At 42.0% G+C, this 25,414-nt stretch overlaps 1 protein-coding gene across 1 annotated transcript; it reads left to right on the top strand.

The window, feature by feature from the left end:
* Positions 1–8,792: 8,792 nt before the first annotated feature.
* On the top strand, positions 8,793–19,866 carry LZTFL1 (leucine zipper transcription factor like 1). Its single transcript, XM_082044973.1, has 10 exons — positions 8,793–8,987; positions 10,514–10,638; positions 11,111–11,305; positions 11,794–11,854; positions 12,677–12,745; positions 14,209–14,274; positions 14,403–14,480; positions 17,364–17,537; positions 18,008–18,111; positions 18,923–19,866. The coding sequence occupies exons 1-10, from the start codon at positions 8,985–8,987 to the stop codon at positions 18,939–18,941; spliced, it is 894 nt and encodes a 297-aa protein (XP_081901099.1). The 5' UTR covers positions 8,793–8,984; the 3' UTR covers positions 18,942–19,866.
* Positions 19,867–25,414: the final 5,548 nt, after the last annotated feature.

Raw genomic sequence — 25,414 nt, 5'->3', positions numbered from 1 at the left:
ACACAGAATAAAAGCATGATAGAATGATAGGATGATGATCTCTTCTCTCTTCTCTCTTCTTTCTCTCTTCTCTTTTCTCTTCTCTTCTCTTCTCTTCTCTTCTCTTCTCTTCTCTTCTCTTCTCTTCTCTTCTCTTCTCTTCTCTTCTCTTCTCTTCTCTCTTCTCTCTTCTCTCTTCTCTCTTCGCTCTTCGCTCTTCTCTCTTCTCTCTTCTCTTCTCTTCTCTTCTCTTCTCTTCTCTTCTCTTCTCTTCTTCTCCTCTTTCTTCACCTCTTCCCTCTCCCTCTCCCTCTTCCTCTTCTCTCTCCCTCTTTTTCTTCCCCCTCCTTTCACTAGCAGTACATGCTGAGGAAATCCCTGACAAACACTTGTAACCTTGCCCAGCTTACCCATTCCCTCCATCACCTTGTGGGAAGGAGCCACGTACCTTCTGGTGGCCGTGAGAGCACCGGGCCCCCTTGAAACCACTCTGCATTCCACTTCCTACAGCTGCTTACCCTAGCTCCCCAGTCCATGAGGACGGTGAGCTCTGCACTGCTCCTCAAGAAGGCATTCCCTTCATTTTGCTACTGCTATCCAGCTGAAAAGGATGTTCATCCATCAGATGAACTTGGAACGCGGCCCTGCTGGGAGATGGTCTTGCAGCGGCGAAACTCCAGCTGCCTCATTCAGGTCTTCCTCCTTCAGCCCCTGTCAAGGGATTCCAGCGGCTCCTCAAGGACTTCCTCTCCAATGTCTTCAGGCTGCCTCCAGGCCAGCTCTGGCAGCAGACATGGGAGGCTGCTCCCTTTTATACTGTCCCGAGACATTGTGACCTCAGCATTGCTGGCTGGTCACACTGTGACACGGAGGTGACATGGGCCCCCAGTGTCCCACCCCGTCTGCTGCCCATGCACCCAGCACTCCTTGGAGGAAGGACTTTGGGGTGTTGCTGGCCCCGAGGCTGCCTCCAGGCCAGCTCTGGCAGCAGACACGGGACGCTGCTCCCTTTTATACTGCCCTGGGGCATTGTGACCTCAGCATTGCCCGGTTTTCACATTGTGACGTGGAGGTGACATGGGCCCCCAGTGTCCCACCCCACCCACTGCCCATCCACCCAGCACTCTTTGGAGGAAGGACTTTGGGGTGCTGCTGGCCCCGAGGCTGACCTTGTGCCCAGGAGGCCCAGGCGGCTGTCCCTGCTCTTGGTGGTCATGCACTGGGCATGGCTGAAACCACCTGGGAATGGCGGTGCCATGAAATTACTGAGTGTCGGAGAATGGCTAAAAGAGAAAGGGCATGGGCCCAGAGACCCTCTCTACGAAGAAAGTCTCTTCTAGTTAACATGAGTAGGCCTCAGTTAGCATGAGCTGAGCAAGGGTAAGTGGGAAGGTACTGACCGAGAGAGGCCTCGGTCACACTCGGTCAAAAGAGAGCCTCAGTGAACAAGTTTAGGAGGCAGCTCCGAGATAACGAGGGAGTCACATACCAGAGAAACCACAGAAGGGGATGGGCTCATTATGTATGCTGGGATGGGCTCATGATGTTTGCTATCAAATCGGTGTCTGACGAGTAGGCATAATTAATAGAGTTGCTTTATAAAGGTCTGCTATAAATAGAATTGCTATATATAGAACTGCTATAAAGGTCTGCTCTAAATAGAATTGCTATAAATAGAACTGCTAGAAAGGTCTGTGCTCTGCATTGCTATAAAAGTCGGTGCTTTGCATCAATAAACTGAAGTATGCTTATCACCCACATTGGGTCGGCTGCATTTCTTCCTCCGTCGCCGCAAGCCAGAACCCGTGCCGGGGTCTCGATCCCCGACAACTGAGGAGGTTATTCAGATACAAAGGAACTTCTTCTCTTTTCCTTTAATGTTACTAAAAGAAACTATGAAAAACAATCCTCTAGTACATGCTGGTAATGAATTGCTCTGCAAAAGTGCTGCCATGGGTGCAGGAACCTGCCAGCCTACGTCTATTCCATTCAAGAATCTCAGCATTTTGGTGCCAGCTCCATGTGAAGCCAGGGGCCCTCGCACCTCTCCAGCCGTAGTTCTGATGGATCATCAGGCAGAGTGAGGCTAGAGGCGAATTCCCTTGCCAGGAGCGCCCCCTGTCCAGAGGGCTGTTAGGAGAAAGTTTGTCAGGAGCAAGGACTTCATATCTCAGTGCCTACTTCTGCTGCCTTTTTTTTCCCCAATCCACACACATGAACTGGAAGAAAAATGTCAGGAAATCCATTTTGGTAACACCCATATGGCTAACATAAGCTTGCCATTTTAGCCCCAAACTAGAGTCTTTTCACAGGAATCCCTTTGCACCACAGGAAGGAGGCAAACTCCGTGATTATATCAAACCCATCATATACAAATGAAGAAATCTCAGGGGTAGCATCCCTGCATCTCCCTGGACCCCAGCCTAATTAGACCTGTCACAAGCTCTTTTCTCTGTGGTTTGCATGGTTTAGGTGGCTCGAAAACAGATGGCAATCTTCTCTTTTTTTCTTTGTTGTTTTTTTTTTTTCCTGGTAAGCTCTTTCGATAGCAAAGGGAAGACCACTCATAGCATCATTTTTCTGCTCACGTGTATTATCTAGCACAGTGCAAATCATAGGCTGCTCCCAGTGTTGCCATGTCCTGCTGGAAAACACTCTTAGTGGGGAAAACAAATCCCCAGCCATAGGCTGGGCTGGACAGTGCCAATACACCACCATGGCAATAAGACTCGCTTTGAAAAACAAGCGAGCGGAGGTGGCACTGGTGTGCTGGAAAGGTCAGTCATGTTCAGACCTAGAACATTTGGATCCGTTCCCAAAGCACAGCCAGGCAAATGATGACTCTTCCAAATGAGCAAAAATAGTCCATTGCTGCTATTGCAGTCATGTTTCCTTTTCCTGCCCAAACCAAGATCCACAGTTGGCCATCTGTACAGGGGATGCAAAATGCACTTCAGCCGCAGGGTAAACCTTCCACACCTCATGTGGGACTTGCGCCTTTCTCAGAGTTCTTTGCCTACCTCATTTTGTGGCAAGAGGTTCAGAACTTAAGGAAAGCCTTTAAGAGATACTCTTTTGAGTACTGAAAGAGTAAGGAAGCTACTGTCATTTTGGACATTTGTGTCAAAACTCATCCACACATGGGATAGTGTGTGGTGTGTGACATGGATTTTTTTTTCTCCTTGTTCTCCTTTTTAGTAATGCCTGAGATCTTTGCTTTGGAAAAAACATACCTAAACAAAAGAATCTGGGAACAAAAGTCCTGATCAGAGAGAAGGTCCATCTGGCCCAATACTCAGTCTCCAAAGCTGCCAGCCATCCATGTCCACAGGGTCTTGGGGGTGCTCAAAGGCCTCAGTGGCTGCAACCGGCCTCCCTTGGGACCATCTTCTGCAGGGGCCCAGGGGACGTGTCTCAGCTCAGCCTGGGACCTCTGGTGCCTGCCTGAGCCATGTTGTAGGTGTGTGTGCCTGTCTCTGCCCCATCTCCTGGACAGGCCTGGCCCCTGCTCTGCAGACAGCGGCTTCCTGGATGGAGTCCTCAGGCCTGGGGCAGAGCTCATCATGCTCCAGGCACAACTACTGAGCACAACCATGCTGTGCTGTGCTGTGCTGCTCTATTCTGTACACTCACAATGAGTCCAATAAAGATGTGACTGTTCAACTGAAATGCCAGAGAGGTTTTAGATCCAAAAAATATTTCAGGGACACATACACAAAGGATACAACTGGAAACAGTTTTTTTTTTAATTTATATTTATCTTATTAAAATTACAAATTTTAATAGAAAGGAGAAGGGGGAGAGCTGGCTCCTGCTGCAAACTTGCCCTGGGAGAAAGAACCCAAGAAAGCCAGGGCACGAGTGGTGCCTTGGAGGGCAAGAGCAGTGGGCATGAACTGAGCCAAAAGGGCCCAAAGGAGCTCTGACAGGTGGTCATGCTCAATGCTGCAGAGGAAGGCAAAAAAACCTCGGGGACCAGGGCCAATCTGCCCCGGGGGAAAATTCCTTCCTGACCCCAACACTGGCGATCGGCTGTTCCCTGAGCATTTGAGCAAGACCTGGCTCCTCAGCACACAGGCTGGTCATGCCTCCCAGGAGAACACAGAATAACAGAATGATAGAATGATAGGATGATGATCTCTTCTCTCTTCTCTCTTCTCTCTTCTCTCTTCTCTCTTCTCTCTTCTCTCTTCTCTCTTCTCTTCTCTTCTCTTCTCTTCTCTTCTCTTCTCTTCTCTTCTCTTCTCTTCTCTTCTCTTCTCTTCTCTTCTCTTCTCTTCTCTTCTCTTCTCTTCTCTTCTCTTCTCCTCTTTCTTCACCTCTTCCCTCTCCCTCTCCCTCTCCCTCTTCATCTTCTCTCTCCCTCTTTTTCTTCCCCCTCCTTTCACTAGCAGTACATGCTGACGAAATCCCTGACAAACACTTGTAACCTTGCCCAGCTTAGCCATTCCCTCCATCACCTTGTGGGAAGGAGCCACGTACCTTCTGGTGGCCGTGAGAGCACCGGGCCCCCTTGAAACCACTCTGCATTCCACTTCCTACAGCTGCTTACCCTAGCTCCCCAGTCCATGAGGACGGTGAGCTCTGCACTGCTCCTCAAGAAGGCATTCCCTTCATTTTGCTACTGATATCCAGCTGAAAAGGATGTTCATCCATCAGATGAACTTGGTACGCGGCCCTGCTGGGAGATGGTCTTGCAGCGGCGAAACTCCAGCTGCCTCATTCAGGTCTTCCTCCTTCAGCTCCTGTCAAGGGATTCCAGCGGCTCCTCAAGGACTTCCTCTCCAATGTCTTCAGGCTGCCTCCAGGCCAGCTCTGGCAGCAGACACGGGAGGCTGCTCCCTTTTATACTGTCCCGGGGCATTGTGCCTTCAGCATTGCTGGCTGGTCACACTGTGACACGGAGGTGACATGGGCCCCCAGTGTCCCACCCCGTCTGCTGCCCATGCACCCAGCACTCCTTGGAGGAAGGACTTTGGGGTGTTGCTGGCCCCGAGGCTGCCTCCAGGCCAGCTCTGGCAGCAGACACGGGACGCTGTTCCCTTTTATACTGCCCTGGGGCATTGTGACCTCAGCATTGCCCGGTGGTCGCATTGTGACGTGGAGGTGACATGGGCCCCCAGTGTCCCACCCCACCCACTGCCCATCCACCCAGCACTCTTTGGAGGAAGGACTTCGGGGTGCTGCTGGCCCCGAGGCTGTCCTTGTGCCCAGGAGGCCCAGGCGGCTGTCCCTGCTCTTGGTGGTCATGCACTGGGCATGGCTGAAACCACCTGGGAATTACGGTGCCATGAAATTAATGAGGAGGTTATTCAGATCCAAAGGAACTTCTTCTCTTTTCCTTTAATGTTACTAAAAGAAACTATGAAAAACAATCCTCTAGTACATGCTGGTAATGAATTGCGAATTGCGAAAGTGCTGCCATGGGTGCAGGAACCTGCCAGCCTACGTCTATTCCATTAAAGATTCTCAGTATTTTGGTGCCAGCTCCATGTGAAGCCAGGGGCTCTCGCACCTCTCCAGCCGTAGTTCTGATGGATCATCAGGCAGAGTGAGGCTAGAGGCGAATTCCCTTGCCAGGAGCGCCCCCTGTCCAGAGGGCTGGTAGGAGAAAGTCTGTCAGGAGCAAGGACTTCATATCTCAGTGCCTACTTCTGCTGCCTTTTTTTTTCCCAATCCACACACATGAACTGGAAGAAAAATGTCAGGAAATCCATTTTGGTAACACCCATATGGCTAACATAAGCTTGCCATTTTAGCCCCAAACTAGAGTCTTTTACAGGAATCTCTCTGCACCACAGGAAGGAGGCAAACTCCATGATTATATCAAACCCATCATATACAAATGAAGAAATCTCAGGGGTAGCATTTCCCTGCTGATAAGCTGTACTATGCTTTGCACATACAAAGCGTTTTTGGCACAGGCATCTCAAAGCATTTTTATAAATTCAGAGAGCTTCCCAACACCACCCCTGCACGGTGCTGGAACAGAATTCCTGGTTTAGGGGCAGAAAGCTGAAGCACAGCAATTTGTTCCAGTTGACATCTGCCAGATCAAAGCATCTGAGTAAAGATTTCTTACTTTGGTTTGGGTTTATTTTGTGCTGACAGCATGAGAATCTCCACGGCTATTACCTTACATAGTCTTGGGAAAGTATTTAATCTGTTGGCATGGTAAATCCTTTATCATAAAATTGAAAAATATTAAAATTCTGATTATGTTACTGGACTAATGTATTCATTACCAAAGTGTATTTTGAAGAAAAAAATCATAATAACTGTATAAGAACACAGATACATCTAGTGTATTGCAGATGGAACTACCAAGTGTTGGTAATAGTCACATTATAAACAGATGGGCTAGATTATACACTATTTTAATTTCTACCAACTTTACAAAAAAAGTTATAGAGCTCATAAGTTGAAAATAATTGTATTAATATATTATCACCTATAAATAAAGCACATTAACATTGTTATGTAAAGCCATGATAGTCTGATCCTTTAATGTTTTATAAAATGCTTCACACAGCATAAACTATTTATACTTGAATCCACATACGCACTGCTGTTGCTGTTGTTGTATTATCCATCTGGTTTTAAAGATAACTATCACTGTGATTTCTGTTTGCTGCTTTGGTTTGAGTTGTTTGCTTTATGGAGCACAAGCAAAACTAAACTTAGGAGTGTCCAGCTTTTTTTAAGCACTAACCATAAGGTATGCATCTGTGCAACACTAGAACATTATAAACAAAGGTCTTTAATAATTTCTATCATCTAAGAGTTATGAATCTGTATTTAAAAGCTATTAATCTTGTCTGAGCCAAGAGTTTTCTGCGGCTCTCCAAGGAAGAGACACCAACAAGTCACTGCAAGGCCACACCTGGAGCGCTGTGTCCTGTGCTGGGCTCCCCAGTACACAAAAAGAGATGGAGCTACTGGAGAGAGTCCAGCACAAAGCCATGAAGCTGATGAAGGGACCAGAGCATCTCTTTTGTGAGGAGAGGCTGAGAGAGCTGGGACTGCTCAGTGTGGAGAAGAGAAGGCTGAGAAGGATCGCATCCATGTGTATAAATACTTGAAGGGAGGGCCCCCAGAGGACAGAGCCAGGCTCTTTCCAGTGGTGCCCAGTGACAGGAACAGTGATGATGGGCACACACTGAAACACGAGGGGGTCCCCCTGAACACAAAAGAACATGTTTTCACTGTGAGGGTTACCAAGCACTGGCACAGGTTGCCCAGAGGAGTGGTGGAGTCTCCATCCTTGGAGATATTCAGAACTGTCTGGACACGGACCTGGGCACCTGGCTCTGGGTGGCCCTGCTTAAGCAGGCAGCTTGGGCCACATGAAGCCCAGCCGTCCCTGCCACCCTCAGCCATGCTGTGATCATCTCATCTGAGTGTTTGCCCAGTTACACCAGTGCGGTATCAGTCTCAGGCTACAAAATCAGAGGTATTAGGTTTCAGCAGGATTGTTGCAATGATGTGAACTAGATCAGATCAAATTCATAACACATCATGCAGCAACGCTGAGGGCAAAAACTTTAGTGCGGAATAGGGTTCTTGAACAAACCTGGTTTACCCGTCACAAAGCTCATCAGTGCACACCCACTTACCCTTTTATTATTGTTTTAAGAGGTTCCCATGCATTTTGCTCATGTCCATCCCACTGCCACACCTTCTGTCCCCAGGAGACTCACTCACTCATTCACATTTTAACAGTGACAGAAGCAAAGAATTCCAAAAGCTAAACAATGCTTTTGTTACTCGATAGCATAAGGACAAAACAAACAAACAAAACTGAATAAATAGATGTTAGAAGAAAAAAAAAATAATAATAATTAAAAAAAAAAAAACACAAACCCAAAACCAACAAAACCAAGAAAAAAACCCCACAATTTCACATCGCTCCCCTCCCGCTTGCTCCCACCTTGGCCCGTCACAGAATCACAGAATGTCAGGGATTGGAAGGGACCTCGAAAGACCATCCAGACCAATCCCCCTGCCAGAGCAGGAACACCTAGATGAGGTTACACAGGAAGGCGTCCAGGCGGGTTTTGAATGTCTCCATAGTAGGAGACTCCACAGCCCCCCTGTGCAACCTGTTCCAGTGCTCTGTCACCCTCACCGAGAAGTTTCTTCTCATATTTAAGTGAAACCTCCTGTGTTCCAGTTTGAACCCATTACCCCTTGTCCTATCATTGGTTGTCACCGAGAAAAGCCTGGCTCCATCCTCGTGACACTCACCCTTTACATATTTATAAACATTAATAAGGTCACCCCTCAGTCTCCTCCAAGCTAAAGAGACCCAGCTCCCTCAGCATTTCTTCATAAAGGAGATGCTCCACTCCCTTCATCATCTTTGTTGCCCTGCGCTGGACCCTCTCCAGCAGTTCCCTGTCCTTCTGGAACTGAGGGGCCCAGAACTGGACACAATATTCCAGATGGGGTCTCACCAGAGCGGAGTAGAGGAGAAGGAGAACCTCTCTCGACCTACTAACCACCCCCCTTCTAATACACCCCAGGATGCCATTGGCCTTCCTGGCCACAAGGGCACAGTGCTGGCTCATGGTCATCCTGCTGTCCACCAGGACCCCCAGGTCCCTTTCCCCTACACTGCTCTCCAACAAGTCATTCCCCAACTTATACTGAAACTGTCCCCGTTCCATCGGGGTGAAGGAGGAGCGGAGCTGAACCGGTGCAGGGCGGCGCAGCCACAGGTCGAGACCCGGCCGTTCCCGGTGAGCATGCGCAGACGCCGGAGCCGACCGGAGCGGGGACGCGCAGTTCGTGCCGAGCGCGAGCTCCCGTGTTGTGGGGGTGGAGGGTGCAACGCCGGTTGCCCCGGTAAACGGCCGCCACCGCCTGCGAGAGTCACGTGAGCGAGCCGCCGCCAATAGGAGCGCAGCGAGGGCGCTCGCGAGGCTTCGTTCTCCATGGCAACCGTCGGCCCGTAGTTGGCCGCTGAGCTCCGCCGCTCTCCGAACGCCGGTCAAGGGGCCGCCATGGTGAGTAGCGGAGCCCTCAGTGCTTCGTGGCGGAGGGTGGCGTCGCCGTCTGGCCGGCTTTGCGCCCCACCGTGGGGCAGAGGCGCGCCGAGCAGCGCCGTGGCCGTAAGGACGCTCTCCGGCTCGGCCGGCCCGGGGGCTGGGCAGGGAGCCGACCCGGGGAAGTCCTGTGGGGGAGAGGCGGCCCGTCGTCATGCGGGGGCAGCTCCAGGGGGACTGCTGCTGCCGCCTGCCGGCCCGGGCATCCGTGCTACCTCTGGAGCGCTCTGCGGGGCCTGGGGGCTCTGCGGGATCTGATGCCCCAGTTGCTTAATGCGCTTGGAGATCACGAGTGGCTTTGGCCTGTGCTTATGTATTTATTTATTAGTTTAGTGTCCATTTGTAGTTGCTCTCTGTGACATTTCAGCACTGGTGTAGGCACGTCTTCTTTTCCTGCTGTAATGAATAGAAGCTTTTCACCTAAAGAAAACCCAGCAACAGCGAAGTGGGCTTTTCATATGTTCTTGTGTTTGCAAGATGTGGGACTTTGGGAGACATTGGACTTGCAACCACCTTGTGAGAGCTTATTTTATTTACCGCTGTTGCTGTCTGCTATGCTGCCTTTAATTTCCAACCAGTCAAGATCTGTGCTGAAGTTTTCAGTGTTGTCCATCCAGATATCACACTATTGTGTTTTCACTGGACCTACCTTGTGCAGCTGGATTAATAAGGACAAGGTGTTCAGATTAACTGTTTTGTCTGGGTTGCTATATTGCTGTCTCCAACATCAGCAATACTAACTCGGTACATTGGAGTAAGTGAAACGGACTTCACCTTTGGTTGCATAAGCTCTCCAGGGACTGGGAAACTCCCATTCATACCTATTGTGCCTCCTTGTTACTTGTGCTACCTGCACAAGCAAGATTCATTCTAATGTAATTGGCCATGCCAATACTCCTTCTTTTGAAATAGAGATATACATAGAAGGGCTAGTTAGCCAGATCTAAAAGTGCTTCCTTCTTGATTTTCCCTGGGAATATATGTTTCTGAGCAATAGGCTGTTGAGAAAAAAAAAAATTATCGCTTAAGATTATGTGGGAAGTTTCAAGATTTTATATATAAACTAACGAAGAAACATAACATACCGTGTGTTTTTGTCAGTGTATCTATAAAAGATACATTGTTCAGCTACAATATACATGTGTACATGTAATACAAAGACAAATTTATCCAGGTACTTCCTGTCCCCTACAGTCCTTCTGGTTCTGATCCTCTGATTGTCCCTCTCTCTGATTTTATATGACTTTTTTCAGGGTACTGGTCACTTGAGGACTTACTTCCAAGTACTGGGGCTTTTAAAGGGGGAGCATTTATGTGAAGTATATAGGGATTACACATATGAAAATATGGTTGTTTTTTAACATACCAGTTAATGTGATAAGCCAATGAAAGCAAGTACAGAAACCAGTCAGAAGGCAAGTCTTTGCAACTCTTATGCTTCTTTTTACTGATTTCAGTGTATATTTATCTTACATCCTTATCCGCAGGCAGAGCTAGGCCTTAATGAGCACCACCAGAATGAAGTGATCAACTACATGCGCTTTGCTCGTTTCAAGCGTGGCCTGTGTCTCAAAACAGTGGATTCTTGCTTTCAGGACCTTAAAGACAGCAGGTACTGGGTAGGGTTCTGAGCAAGAATAAAGCAAAATATCATTGCAACAACAGCAGATTTAAATGCTTTATGATGTAACTTTTGTCCGTTTACATTTGTATGTTCTTAGTGAGGAAGAAAGATGTGATAACTTTCCAAATGTTACAAGTCAAATCCTTTTAAAACTAAGTGGCTCAAATTCTTAGGAATTAACATAGATATCAACAGGATGACATTGCTACATATCTTGCATCTGATGTCTAAATTTGATGAAAGACTGTGGCAAAACTAATATTTGTGATTGCAACATTTCCAAGAGAAAAGTTAAATACAATAACTAATTAGTAGTGCTGTGGTCAATTAATAACTACTGCCAGTAAATGTTTTCAGAAGGACGTTGCATTTTATAAGTGATACCTGTGTAGTGAAGTCTCATAACAATGCAGAATTGTTACCTTTATCACACTTGACTCATCTTGACTGTTCTGTTTAGACTTGTCGAGGAGACCTTCACAGTCGATGAGGTGATAGACATGCTGGATGGACTGAGAACTGTTGTACACAGTGAAGTGGAGTCAGAACTCATCAATACAACTTACACCAATGTTTTACTTCTGCGGCAGCTCTTTTCACAGGCTGAGAAATGGTACCTTAAGTTGCAGACAGACGTCTCTGAATTGGAGAATCGGTAATATATATTGGGCTTTATAAATGCCTTCAATAACTTTTAATCATTGACTATTTGCATTCTTCTAACCATAGAAAGCTGTTCTTTTATTATTTTATCGATGATAGATTAGTTTCAAATGTTCCATCTATAAAGTAACAAGACACACAATAATTTCAAATTTGTCAGGAGGATGTTCTTATTGGTAATATTCTTGCTTGAATTAATCTGTTAAGAGCAGGTAATAAGACTTGATTTGAAAGCCTTTGTTGTCTGAGTAGATTATATTTTGATCAAGGATGCTAAATCTTACAGTTCTAATGCATATACTGTGCCATTGTGTGACATGATCTGTTGCATTTAATGTATTTGCATAGGACCTCATTCTGTACTTCTAATGAGAATCTTGCATACAACAAAAAGCATAGCATCAGCCTGGAAAAATATGCATTGTAGCATACCTATTTTGGTAAATAAATGCCTCTCTTCTTTTTTTTTTTTTTTCCAAGAGAGTTGTTGGAACAGGTTGCTGAGTTTGAAAAGTCAGAATTTACAGCTTCGAACAAGAAGGTAGAGTTGTATTTTAATCAAATCATGTGAAGTCATGACAGATGTTTAAAATACTTAGTACTGACTCTTTGTTCCTAAGAGAAAAACAAAACAAAAAAATCCACCCTTTTTTCAAAGAAATATTTGAAAGTCTCCAAAAAATACCATTTTACAGTTTGGCACCAAGGCTCACATGGAGTTGCCTTGACTGTTTCCGGATAGTGGCTCTATATACGGAGGGCATGTCTTGTAATCCTCATCCCAAAGTCAGCTAGACCAGGGATGTGCTGGAGTATCTGCTTTTGGGTTCCTTTCTCACTGGAACTGGAATAAGCCTAGGACATTCATTTGTCCCAACATGGAGTCAAGAGCTGAGAAGATTCCACAATACAGATACGAGTCTAGCTTATCTTGTGTGATAATGGTTGCACCTTATTTCTTCATAGCTTAAATATATATGTAGTTAATATATATTACATTTGAATACTTAAAATAAGGAAATAATTTGGAGCTGTGAAAATATTTTTACTCTTGCAATTTATTTTTTTTTTGTTTTCCTTACTCTTTTGTCTTTTGGTTGCTGCAGCATCAGTAGTCTTTTGTAAATTCAAGTTTGCAATCATTTTATGTCTCTATGCAGTATTTTTGTTTAGCTGAAAGTGAAATATATAACTTAGGAGCCAAGCTACCAGTAAAAGATGAACTTGAAACAAAAGGCCATTCATTTCCTTTACAAAAGAAAGCTGAATTGACTGTCAGTAGTTATTTTACAGACTAAAGAAGTACTTTTATTCTTCTTAGAAATCTGTATAATTTAGTTTTTAACCTTTATTATTTCTTTAGCCCAGTACAGATCTCATTAAACCAAAACTAGCTCCGTTAAATGAAGGTGGGTCAGAGCTGCTAAACAAGGTAAGAACTTGTCTGTTCATGCAGTTGTGTTTAATGACCACTCTGCTTATTCAACTGAACTGGGTAGCTGTACAGTAATATTTGTATAAAATGCCCATCGCTATATAGACATCAAGTTAATATGCCCCAGAATGTAAAGTAAATTGTTAATAAATGTTGTAAAGCATCTTGAATTTATTGTGTGGTTATGGTCTCTAACATGTATTGCGATGCTGACCTTCCTTTTGGAAAGATATTCTGGCCTTTGTAATTATTTATTTTTCCATTTAATGAGGTAAATGAGTAGAAACCAGTATTAGGTTTATTCCGTGTAGCTGACTGGCTTTCCAACAAGGAAGTAAAATATGTAGCTGGCTGAAATTATTAGGTTATTGAACATTTTCTGTATCACTTGAAGTCAATCCTGTTCCGTTTGATCTTTTTTTTTTTTTTGTTAGTTCATTAAATTCCTCCTAAAGAAACGGATGCTTAAGGAATTTGGAATTTACTAGTTTTGAAAACATCTGATTTCCCACTTGCTAAAGATTTTCATAATTACAAAACACATTCTAGTATTTAATGTTATCAATAGTTTTTATTAGGTAGTTCCAGTTTAGTTCAAGTGAACTCTTGAAATGCCACACTTCATTCAATACAGTTTTAAGTTACGGGCAGCCAAGATATTTAGTGAGGAGTTTTCTGTCTCCTACCCTGCATTACCAAAGTGATCTGTCAAGTACAGTGTCTGAATCAAATTGTTGTTACCCATTAAGATAATTAAAGCATTTAAGAATTCAGACTTGTATTTTACTTACGGATTGTAGAATCATAGAATCATTTCATTTGGAAGAGACCATCAGGATCATCAAGTCCAACCATAACCTAACTGGATCAATGTAGTTCTCTTTCGAAAATAAATTCAAAATCTGTTTCATAACAGTTTTTGTTGAATATGTTTGTCTGATATCTTCCGTTCCTCAAAAAGAATTCATAGTTTATATGGGGAATTTTCTCTGACTGACAAAGCGTGGATATTTCCTGTGACAAAGAACATGATTTGCAGTAACCTGGTATTTGTCTCTTTTAAACAGGAGCTGTGAATAAATTTTTACTTGCCTGTTGATTGAAAATACAGATGATAAGCAGCAATGAAATTTGCGTCTCGGAACATATTTTTCTTTATCATGAATCTTGAAACTAACAGAATACTGAGCTCACTAATATCAATTCAGTAAAGCATGTGCCAAATTTAAGTGAACAGTCCTGTATATTGCAGTAGAATTGGAGACTTAAATTTATTGCTGATTGAGGCAGAAAATGCAACAAATATATGGATTACTGATTTCTTATGTAGGCCATTTTTAAAGCATTTAGAAGCTTGTTTGCTTTCCTAAGCTATGAAGCATATTTTCTTGCTTGAAACATTTGGAAAATTCAAAATAGCAGATGAGTGTTCACAAACTTTTTCTTGTTTTAACCCAAAGACAGTTGCTTGTCTCCAAGAAGAAAATGAAAAATTGAGGACCAGACTCAAGACTGTAGAAACACAGGTAAATTCTCTGTAAGCTTCGATACATAATGCTGTTTACATATTTTTAAATGTCTAAATAAGAATCCCATGGTTATTGTGTTTTCAGTTAAAATGTTTCTGAGGTTTTACGGTTTCAATGTATCACAGGCTACAGCTGTACTAGATGAAAAGTCCAAACTAGAGAAGTCACTGAAGGATTTACAGATGATCATAGGAGATCAAAAGGTAAGTATTGTTAAGATTTCTCCCCCACCCCTGTTTAGCACAACTGTTGCCTGTACCTCTAAAAAGTTGGTCTGTGTGGTGTGTTTCTTTTCTGGCAAATATAAATGTTCCAGTTAGTGTCATCATATTCCTGCTGATGTTGTCATAGTCCTGCTAGAATGTCAGTCAGCAGATAATCGAGAATATTACTTGATTTTATGACACTTATTTTGTGTCACATAGACAATGATAAATTATTATCAGAAAGTATTATTCCAGGTACTATCAGCAAGTAGTATTCCAGATTTCATATTCTCTGGGGTGATTTTTATATTAACAGATCATTTATTGTGTTTTGTTTCTTCCTGTTTATTAATGAAAGAATGATATCTGACCTGCCTTTTATAGCAACAACAAAACACTAATTCTTTTAAGCCTTTGTTACACTTGATATTGACATGGGCAAGCCAGACTTGCTGCTGCTTCTCACTTCAGAGTTTAAAAACCTAAATACTTATATGTAAGTGTCCAGTGTCATCTATTCTTAAACATCAGCTGAAATTTTGTTACAAATGTGGGTCAGATGACATGAAAAAAATGTTTTATTTTTTGTAGTTCTACCCATATCAGCATACTGTCAAAATGGTTCACTGTTTGCTACTTAAGATTCTTAATCTTTTTTGTAAATGAGGATTCAAACATGGTGAGTTGCTGCCATAGAAAAAAAAATCAAAAAAATGTAAGAAGCTAGAAGTCATGCAGGCTGACACAGATAAATCTGTATAGGTGACCTTAGTATTTTTTTTAAGTTTGTACATTTATTTTTGTCAATAATTACAATTTTCTAAAGTTTGTTCATGTGTGATTGTTTCTTAAATGCAGAACATTTCAGTTCAAACTTTTAACAAAACTAGAAACAAAACTTTAATCCCATTATTTTGACAAACTGACTTTTAAAAATTCCTTCAGTCTTTATAGATTTATAAGTAAAGTTCAATATCATAAAACATTTCCACTTACATTTTCATAGTTTAATCCTGATTTCTTTTTATTTTGCTTTCTGTCTGCTTTATGGTATGTACTTTCTTAATATGTTACTATTTTATCTAGTAACTTTTAAAATCTGTATTCAGTAATATTATTTAATAGGTAACTTGATTTATCAGTTATAGCAAATGCTTTCTTTATCTGTTTTGTTAAGCCTCAAATTATTAAAGGTTTAAAATATTAAATGGGTTTATTAAATCCTGAATAATACTGTTTATAGTTTGAAAAGACTGGAACCAATTCTCATCCTACTTTTCTGGTTAAACATGAATAAGCCTCAATGTCAGGGCTGCTGTATATCTTCCGTTTTCATGTCTTAATTTGCTCTCCATAATCTATCACTTTCTTCTCCAGCTCTTACATTTTCTATTTACAGGCATATATATGTTGTTGAAACCAGCAAGTAGATATAGAGTTGAAACGTACTACTTTATTTAATCAATTAAAGAATTAGTTATTTGGAGAAAATGCTAAACTTCAGCTGATTTCACTACATATTTTCGTAGGATGGGTGTCAATAAAATGGTATGAACCCAGTTGCACATTAAAGCAGTAGTGTTCAAACTCTGGACAAATAAATGACTGCCAAACCACAGTGGTTCTTAAGGACCGACTCTTAACTCCGCAGCTTTCTACCTTTGTGGTTTCTGTTGTTTGTTTGTTTTAAAATAGTTTACTATGGGTCCACATACCAGATATGAACCACGGTTTGGGAGTAACTGCTTTGTTGGATCAATTTAACTTGAGGATTTAGAATTTCTTGATAATTGATTTATGTCACAGGTTAGAAAAATTCTAACCAGAAAAATCACTGTCTATTCTGATCTGAAACATTATGCAATGTAGTTGTTTTCAGCATTGCAGCCTTGGACTATGTCTCAAAGTTAAAAATAATATTTTTTTCTGTACCGGTACTGTTATCAAGTGGTTGCCTATGCTTAAATCTTACCTTCCACATAGAAAAAGGAGCAAAGCTTCCTTAGTTTTAGATTTTTGTTCCTTTTAAGGCAATGCTGGTTTAGCCTCATCCTGAGTCATTATATTACTTTGGAGAGTTTGAACTTGAGCTTTTAAATGTGAGAGGGGTTTTTTTTTTCAATGGAGACTGAACTGGTGTCCAGAAGACTTTGGGTTGTTTCTTCTTACAAGTAAACAGGCCAGTTGCTTCACAAGTGACTGTGGAGGCTCATTTTGTAATGAATCTGAGAACAGTGCAATATCCATGCTGGAAACAGTGTTGATAATACAGGGATGTTCTAGTTATTGCTGAGCAGGGCTTACACAGAGTCAAGGCCTTTGGCAGCTCCCCATACTGCCCCGCCAGCGAGTACGCTGAGAGTGCACAAAAAGCTGGGAGGGGACGCAGCTGGGATAGCTGACCCCAGCTGACCAAAGTGATATTCCAGACCATATAACATCATGCTCAGTATTTAAAGCTGGGGAAGTAGAAGGAAGGGGGGGCATTCAGAGTGATGGCATTTGTCTTCCAAGTAAGGGTTATGCATGATGGAGCCCAGCTTTCCTGGGCATGGCTAACACCTGTCTGCCCATGGGAAGTGATGAATGAATCCCTTGTTTTGCTTTGCTTGTGTCTGAAGCTTTTGCTTTACCTATTAAAATGTCTTTATCTCAACCCATGAGTTTTCTCACTTTTCTGATTCTCTCCCTCATCCCACTGGAGTAAGTGAGCAGCTGTGTAGTGGTTAGTTGCCAATTAAAGTTAAACCATAACAGGTTTAGTGGAATAGCATGAATATAACTATTAAAAATAGAGATGTACCCACTTTATCCGGAATTTTGCACTTGACATTTTGAATATTCTCTTGCATTTTACATATTTTAAATATTCTTTTAAAGGCTAATGCAAACCAGGATATCACTGAACTGGAGAATAAAGTGGCAGCTTTGAAATGCCAGTTTGAGAAGACTTTGAATGACTCTACTGCAAACCAAAAATTCTTGGAAGAGGACTTGGTGACAACAAAACATGACCTGCTTAAGGTTCAGGATCAACTATCATTAGCTGAAAAGGTTAGCATTTTGTTATATAGATGAAATCCTTACTCACAGTTTAACTGATTAGTAATTTAACAAGCTTACACTACAGGACACGGAGTTTACTGGGTCACACTTCTACCAGTGTGTTTTTGTTATTTCGGTGAAAAAACACATTATATGTAAACCAACAAAAACACAACTAACTGTGTGATTATAACTGGATGAATACTTTAAAATTGCCCATTTGTCTGCATAGAAATTTTTGAATGAAAAAGTGTATTCCTAGTCTTCAGAAGATTTTTAGCCTAATTTCACTGAACAACAAAGCTTGTCTTTCCCAGTAATATCATTTGAATCTACTAGCTGACTCCATCTAAATGTGAATAAGTTAGAGAAACTACTGTTCTGAAATTTGAGGAGGAAAGGAAAGTCACCTTTTTTAAAATGTGTATTAGCCTGGTTTTCATATATGCAAATAATGTGTTGGTATTGTTATTATGTAGGAATTAGAGAAGAAATTTCAGCAAACAGCTGCCTACCGCAACATGAGAGAGCTTCTCTCTAAGAAGAATGAACAGATAAAGGATCTACGTAGAAAGCTTTCCAAGTATGTGGTGCTGTTCTGTCTGTCCAAATGGGATCCTTGTCTGGATCCATGCTCTGCTCCCATTTTGTTTTTATTAGTGTGAAGCTGTCTCTAAAACAGACTATAAATTTTCCCTTAGAAAGAATTTCTAGCAGGCCATTCTCTGATTTTTGACAATCCAGTCCTTTTAATGGATGCCAGAATGGGATTGGTGTGTGCAACAACTACTGTGTAGCAAGTAACGAGAGAGTTTAAGGAGAGGATACAAAATATTAATGGATGCAGTAGATAAGCTCCCAGGTGCTACACACAGAGGTACAGATGGGAGATGCACGAGATGCTTTGACAGTGACTGTATTTCTTCCACACTTTTTTGTGGGAATGAGAGGTCCTCAGTATGTAAGCTGGGCGAGGCCTGTATGGAGTAAAGAAAGATGCACCCTGGCCATTATATTGTGTAGAAGAACCATTCTGCAAAAGGCAGGTGAGCTTTGGCAACATGGATTCCTCAGACCTATGCTGTAGGACAGAGGTGGAACTTAAAACTTCTATTTAAACTTCTGCCTGTATTTTGGGATTTGTGGGTAGGTTCCTGGTCATTCCCTCATTCTACTATTTGCTAAACTGGCCAATTTTAAAAGGAGAAAATAGTCTAAAAACTATATATACATTTGTCTATGCTCTGAGTCATACTGTGAGCCTTGACAGGAATGCCTCACTAGTGGGAGTAATGTACTACTTGGGTTTCATATTCTTTAGAGACAAAATGTCTCCTGCATATTTTCTACTCTGTTTTAATTATTTCTGTTTTGTTTTCTTTTCTAATCCTCAGATATGAGCCAGAGGACTAAAACACCAAGAACATCAGAAACTGCCATAGAAAGAAAATGTAGACTGGTATTATTTTTCAATAATTTTTCTTTTGAATGGTATATTTTTTGCTTCTAGTGCTAAAAATAACTTTTTATTAAGATGCTGAAACTCTTATCTGACTTCCTTATAACCTGGAGATGTTAGTTTCTATAGTCATGTTTTTAATTGTTAAACACTAACATTACTTGAGCAAACAGGAACTTACTGAAGAACTAGGACCATTCTCTACAAAGAAAGGAGTTTATTTTTGTTAAGAAAAGAAAAAAAGAAAAAAAAAGCATTAGACTTTTTTGATGTCTCTGAGGTGGAAACTCCAGTTGTTGCTTTTTTATAGTTAATGTGGCCATGAAGTGGCATTATATATGAAAATTGCATCAGTGGAGATAAAAGTAGAAAAAAAAAAAAAGAAACACACTGATTATCTAATGTTACTTCACACTGGACATCTCATACCTCAGAAAAATGTGGTCAGTTACATTTTGCTAGATGGTGTTCATTAGATAGTGAGGTAAATATGCTTTATAGCAGAAGCACTGGACCCTTTCAAATAAAGCCACTAATTGGAGTTGTACCTTTTCACTTGAATTTATTTGAAACAAATTTGAATATCAGAATACAGATTCTGCTTTTGCCAGTATTATTAACATTAAGATGATAATCTGAAAAAGCATAAGGAAGTTGCTAATGAAGCATCTTCCTTGGGAAATGAGTTATTTCAGATGTTTTCATCTCCTTTCTTATTGTAACCTCACCAGAAAACAACTTCTCTCAAGTCTTTTGCTTGTAATCCTCTGCCTTGCATTTATCTGGAAGCCTCTTAATAGTGCATTCTACTTGTTCATCTGTCACTGTTCATGTATATGTTGTATTTTACTCCAAATAAAACCATTAAGTTTTCAAACACTTGATGTTTAAGGAGCCTGATTTTTATAGGAGTGTTTTGTGTAGCTCATTTTTTTTAAATAAGTGTAGAAAGTAGTGGCAGATCAATGAAGAATCTTGCCAGAAATGCAGGCATTTAAATTACAGATTGATGCCCAAAGCCACACCACATCAAACAGCTGTGAAAAAGTGTACTAGTGGCAGGGCTGGGAAAAAGCTGCTCTGTGTGTGCTACAGACACTGGCATTTAACAGTGCTCATCTCTGGAACTGCTTGAACTGAAATTGAATATTTTTTCTCATTCATTCTCAAATAGGCAAAGCTGTTACAATTGCTTAAGCAGTGATTTCTCAGTGATATCTGCCATACCTTTGCAGCCTGTATGTTCTTTTATTGTCCTTTTGCCCCCACTGACTAAGCAAGATTGGTCTGGGATAAAGTATCTGTGTCTGTAGCACAATATTGCTGTAGCACAACAGTAGGGCTCTATGGCGTGACATACTCTTTGTGCAGAGTCAGTTAAATTCATGAAAGGTATCGTTTTACCCCTTGTACAGTCACTAAAATGTTAAGTTCTTTATAAGGATGTACCAAAGAGCTTTCTGGCATGTGTTTGCTTGAAGCAGTTACATTGACACCAACAGGAGTATTTGTCTGGTTGAATATTGTGTTTTTCATCATAATGAAACTCATTTTAATGAGATCAGTTACTGTTTCTAAAATGGCAGGTAAAGGGCGAAGATAGATGGAGAATCCATGACTTCTGCTGCTTTTTTTAAATTTCTGATAAATCTTTTGTCTGTTGACTTAGCTAGAATATTGTCTCTGTGATAGGTCTTCATGATCTGCTTAGAGACCATTTCAACAACAAAGCATACTCTCAACCTCATAATATGGATAGGTCTCAATGAAATAAGTTAGCTATAGGCAAGCGTGGTTACAGACCTTTTTATTCCTCAAACGAGTAAGGTAATTCAATTCTGCACTGCACAGTTCTCTACAAGAAACACTGACTTTGATGGCCTCTCTCAGATTGCCAGTTTAGTGAGTATAAGATCAGTGTGATGCTGTCATTGGTTTGTGTTGCACACTGGCTAAGGTAAAGGTCTTGTGTGGAGCTCTTGAGGAAAAATCCATCATCTGTCAAAGGTGATGTACCTGTCAAAGATGAGGTACCTGTAAGAGAAGACCTGGAGCATTATACAACAGCAGTTCTCCTTTTATTGAGATAGGTACAATGTTTTGAAGAGGGAGATGACATCTGAACCTCTGCTGATTGTGTCTGATGTTTCTAAAACTTCACTTCTTTCTCTGAAGTGTAAATTCTAATACTGCTTTAGCCAGCCTTTGTTTTCCAGAAGTTCATTATACTGCTCAAATAGACATCATCCATTTTTTTCTGCTTCAGCTATTCATTAGTTATGCCTGAAAGGAATGTTTAAACAGCAAATTTCTCTATAACTGGCTGATCTGCAGGAATCAAATCTCTTTCAAGATGGGTGAGTTTTGTTTCTTTTTTTTTGCCTCCAAACTGAAGCATGTTTTCTATGGAAATGAAATACAGGCAGCTCAGCTTCATTAGTGTTGGCTCGGACAACTGTCAGACAACCCTATGCTGTAACCATGACTTGAATTCAGCAGTTGGCCATTAATAAATGAGCCCACAGTGCTGCATGCTGCCTTCTTAATGAGACAGGATATTACCTGATGTTCTGTAACTGTTCATGAAGTACTCCTTAATCTGTTTTTCTCTTGTGGATAGTAGCCATCTTCTTTTACTGTCCTAAGATGAATACTAATATGTAGCACTTAAATTGCAAGTGCTCGTCAGTATTTGATAGATCGATGTAAGGACAGCTGCAATTTGGACATTTCTCACATACCTTGCTTTTGGGAAGCTCACAGTCATCTGTCAGGGACTTAGATTTCAATCCAGCTAAAAAGTTCTTAAGATTCCTCAGTTTGATTTCCCTCTTCTGACATTAGCAAGGACTGTTCTTGGCTTCTGCATGATGCCAAATGCTGCCAGATCACAGCCAAATTGATTCTTACTGCCTCAGGAAATATGAAATATGAGTCATCTTGGGATGTCAGGTTGGTGAATGGATCAAGCTTAAAAAGTTTGAGCCATTCTAGGAGGCCAGGCCTTTTATAACACATTAAAAAACTATTTTATGTAATCTGAAGGTAAGTTTGTATGTGAGCAAGTGAGAATTATTATCGTAATTATTATTGTAAATGTTTCCAACTGACTTTGAACAGAGAATATGTCCATGGAGTTATACTATGACTGTTAATTTTACAATGTCCCAGTGAAAGCACTGGCTCAAGATTCTTGCCCTGCTCTGGCGATGTATAGGACTCTTGCTGAAGGCACCTACATCTGCCTTCCTTATAGTCTCCTCTCAGACATATCCTGAAATGTTAGGCGGTCTATTTGGAGTCAACTCTTCTCCAGATAAAGGTGGGTAGATACATGTCACTCTGTTTCAGCAGTCTTAATATCTAGAGATTTGGGGGTTTTTTATTATTTTTTAATTATTGCTTTTAGGAACTTGTTAATGTAGTGTCTTGGAGTGTCTGTTTAAGTAATGGTGATGCTGAGTAGTTGGTGCAGGACTCTGCCAGGGCAGCTCACAACCGACAGCTGCTGGTGAACAGGAGAGCTGCCTGGAGACCTCCCCAAACTGCAGGCAAGCTTCGACCGAGAAAAAGCATGAACAGGCAGAAGACAAGGAGCAGAAGCGACTGAATAGGCCAAGTATCCTTTTGATTTTAGTGAGGTGCCACTTTGTGGCTCTTTTGCTTTACATGGGCCAGTTCTGAGGTCTGGGTGAGCTGGGTGCAATTCTGTGAATCAGAACGGCGTTCAGTGCACCTTCGTGGAGGGACTACCCCAGAAAACACACAGTCAGAAGGTGGCTCTAAAGAAAAGCAAGGAGAATAAAAAGGACTTTTCTCAGGCATACTTCTTTTGGGGAGACTGAGGTAACGCACAACAGTTTTAAGGGTGATTAAGGGGCTAGGTATGACTTCGGGATACAGACTTCAAAGGCATCATCTACAGTTTGGAACTAAGCAGCAGGTAGTAGTGATGAGCTGGAAGGAATAATTGCAATCCCAATAACTGCTTTTAGAATTAACTGTAATCTCCAATGACATGTAGAGCAGTTACCCAACAGTTGTCATGGCCTGTGAGTTGTCAAAGGTCTGGGAATCCAGCTGGATTCTTTCTTTCTCCTAAATTAAGGAAACATGGAGGTTAGAGTAGGAGCTATGAACAATGAATCCAAACAGAGAAATTGTATGTGAGGGCTGCAGCTCTCTTGGCTGTATATCTGCGTCCCTTGATAGCATCACTAAACATTTGCAGAGGCTGTAGAGACTCCTCCATCACTTCCCTTTGGTAATCATCTAATAAGCTAACAGCCAGTATGTTTCCCTTTGGAAAGGAGTGCCTCCTGGAGTGGCAGATGCTAAACACTAGAGCTGGCCCCTGCTGGCACTGTCCTTTTCCCACATACCTGGTTCATCAAGGAAAGCCCAGAGGGTTTACCTTTAAATCTAGACGTTATAGTTCTACCTGCTGGATGTAGCATAATAAAGTCCAGGCTACCTGGTGGAATAATCTAGGAGTTGTCTCTATTGGATTTCTTCCACTGCTGTTTGTTATTCCTTCCTCCCTTTTTTACATCTCTTTTGGCAATGTATCTGTTAAGCTTCTCTCCCACCTTCAAATGAAGGTCCCCAACCTGTTGCTAGGACTCCAGACTCCCTTTTTGTTTGTGTTTTAAGTAGCTGGGAGAAGCGCTTGGCTTCTTACTGTGCTGCTGTCAAGAGACGCCAGCCCAGGATTTTCAGTCGGTACATTCACCTGAGTGCTTCCAATTTTGCTTCAATGAGAAATGGGATTCTCTGCTTTGTTTAACACCTTCTGATTAGGTTTACATGGGGCAGTTCTCATGCTGTCCCATCAGTCCCTGGCTTGCTGAGGAGCTGAATCCCCACCTTTTCTCACCCACTTCCCCCAAACCCCACACTATCAAATTTCTTAGGTATTTCTCACTATTATTCCTTTAGCATGAGCAGTGAAATAATCAAAAGTTCTTGCATGTGTCTACTAGAGGCGTATGTTTGTCCCTGAAGTCTTCCCCAGCTCAAATGAAGGAAGTTCAAAGGAGATAAGATCTTGAATAGCATTGGAAATAGCATATTGATTATCTCTGGTATGTGTGGAAAGTCTTGCAGCAAGAGTTCATGAGTGTTATCTGCATAAATACCTTTAAATATATTTAAAGCCTGTCTCTTAGGAAGCCACTGGATGGCAGGCACTTTGCTGTGTGCCTGTGTGCATGACTGCCTTGAATAAAAACCTCATAGTCATTTGTGATCCAAGCTGCTTAGGAGACTGACATCTGTGAGAGAGGCAAGGATGCCTTTAATTGCATCTGAACTTCACAATCTGGCCTGAGCCAAGTCGAGGACACTCCACCTGCACAGTATTCCCAGTCCATTAGTAAACTAGTTTGAAATGTAATGGGAGGGAGGTAAAGAGCCAAGGAAATGTTTAACTTGATTATGCTCATCAGTAGCAACAATCTATTCACACAGAAGCACCCCAAGTGCTAGTGATGTGCTATTTTTTAAGGCTGTCCTGCCTGTGAGTTATTAAATGCTGTAAGTTATTTATAATCATCATTTATAATAAATATCACAGGCAGTGATGGACATTTAACTTTTTAATAACTTGCAAAAGTGTTTGTCATGTGGGATAGTTAATGTATCTGTAGTTTTTGAGTGTGTGTCCTTCAGTTTAATGGTTTATGGATCTAAAATTACCTTGGATTTTTCCTTCCAGCAGAATTCAAGGTTACCATATTTCCAGGGCTAGCTGGCATGTTGCAGTTCTGCAGGCAAAACAAGAACTGCAAGGATGTTGCAGAAGACCATGAGCTCTCTCAAAGCCATATGCTGGGAGGATTTGGCAAACCCTGATGTTTTCCGATGACAACCTCAATTTCTAGCAGCGCTAAAACACACCATGAAGAATGAATTTGCTTATGGGAGATGCATAAACCTCTTGCAGTCACCTGTTCTAGCATGCAAAAAAAGTGGCGTCCTGCTTTGTGACTTTGTTACTACAAGTGGATGGTCAGCAAGTCCACCAGAGTGGTTCTGCTGGTCTCAACAACGCTGCATGACATACGCTGCAGTTTGGGCTCATGTCCAAAGGCCCTGTGGCAGGGGTTCTCACCTGTACCCGCAGCTGCGTGCCTCAGCTCTGCCAGTAACCGATGGGATGCTGGAACAGCACTCAGAGTGCTGGCAAGGAGCAAATTGCTGGTGCTGGAGGAATGAGACTGATGGCAGCTGAGCAAGTCTTATTTGTAAAACAGACCTGAAAGGTGCCCTGTCCTGGTGTGGCAGGAGGCTGAGTCCTTGGACTTCTTCAGCCCCATTTTATTGTTACGGATACTACTGGTAGCCTCCTTCACCAGGAGACCTGTCTGAAGTGGTTGAGCTCAATGTCTACCTTGGCAGGGGCCCAAGCACACAGGGTTCATGTCCA

This window comes from Streptopelia decaocto (genome assembly GCF_964273445.1).
Source record: "Streptopelia decaocto genome assembly, chromosome: 2".
Taxonomy (NCBI): domain Eukaryota; kingdom Metazoa; phylum Chordata; class Aves; order Columbiformes; family Columbidae; genus Streptopelia; species Streptopelia decaocto.
This window is presented reverse-complemented; position numbering and strand designations above follow the sequence as displayed.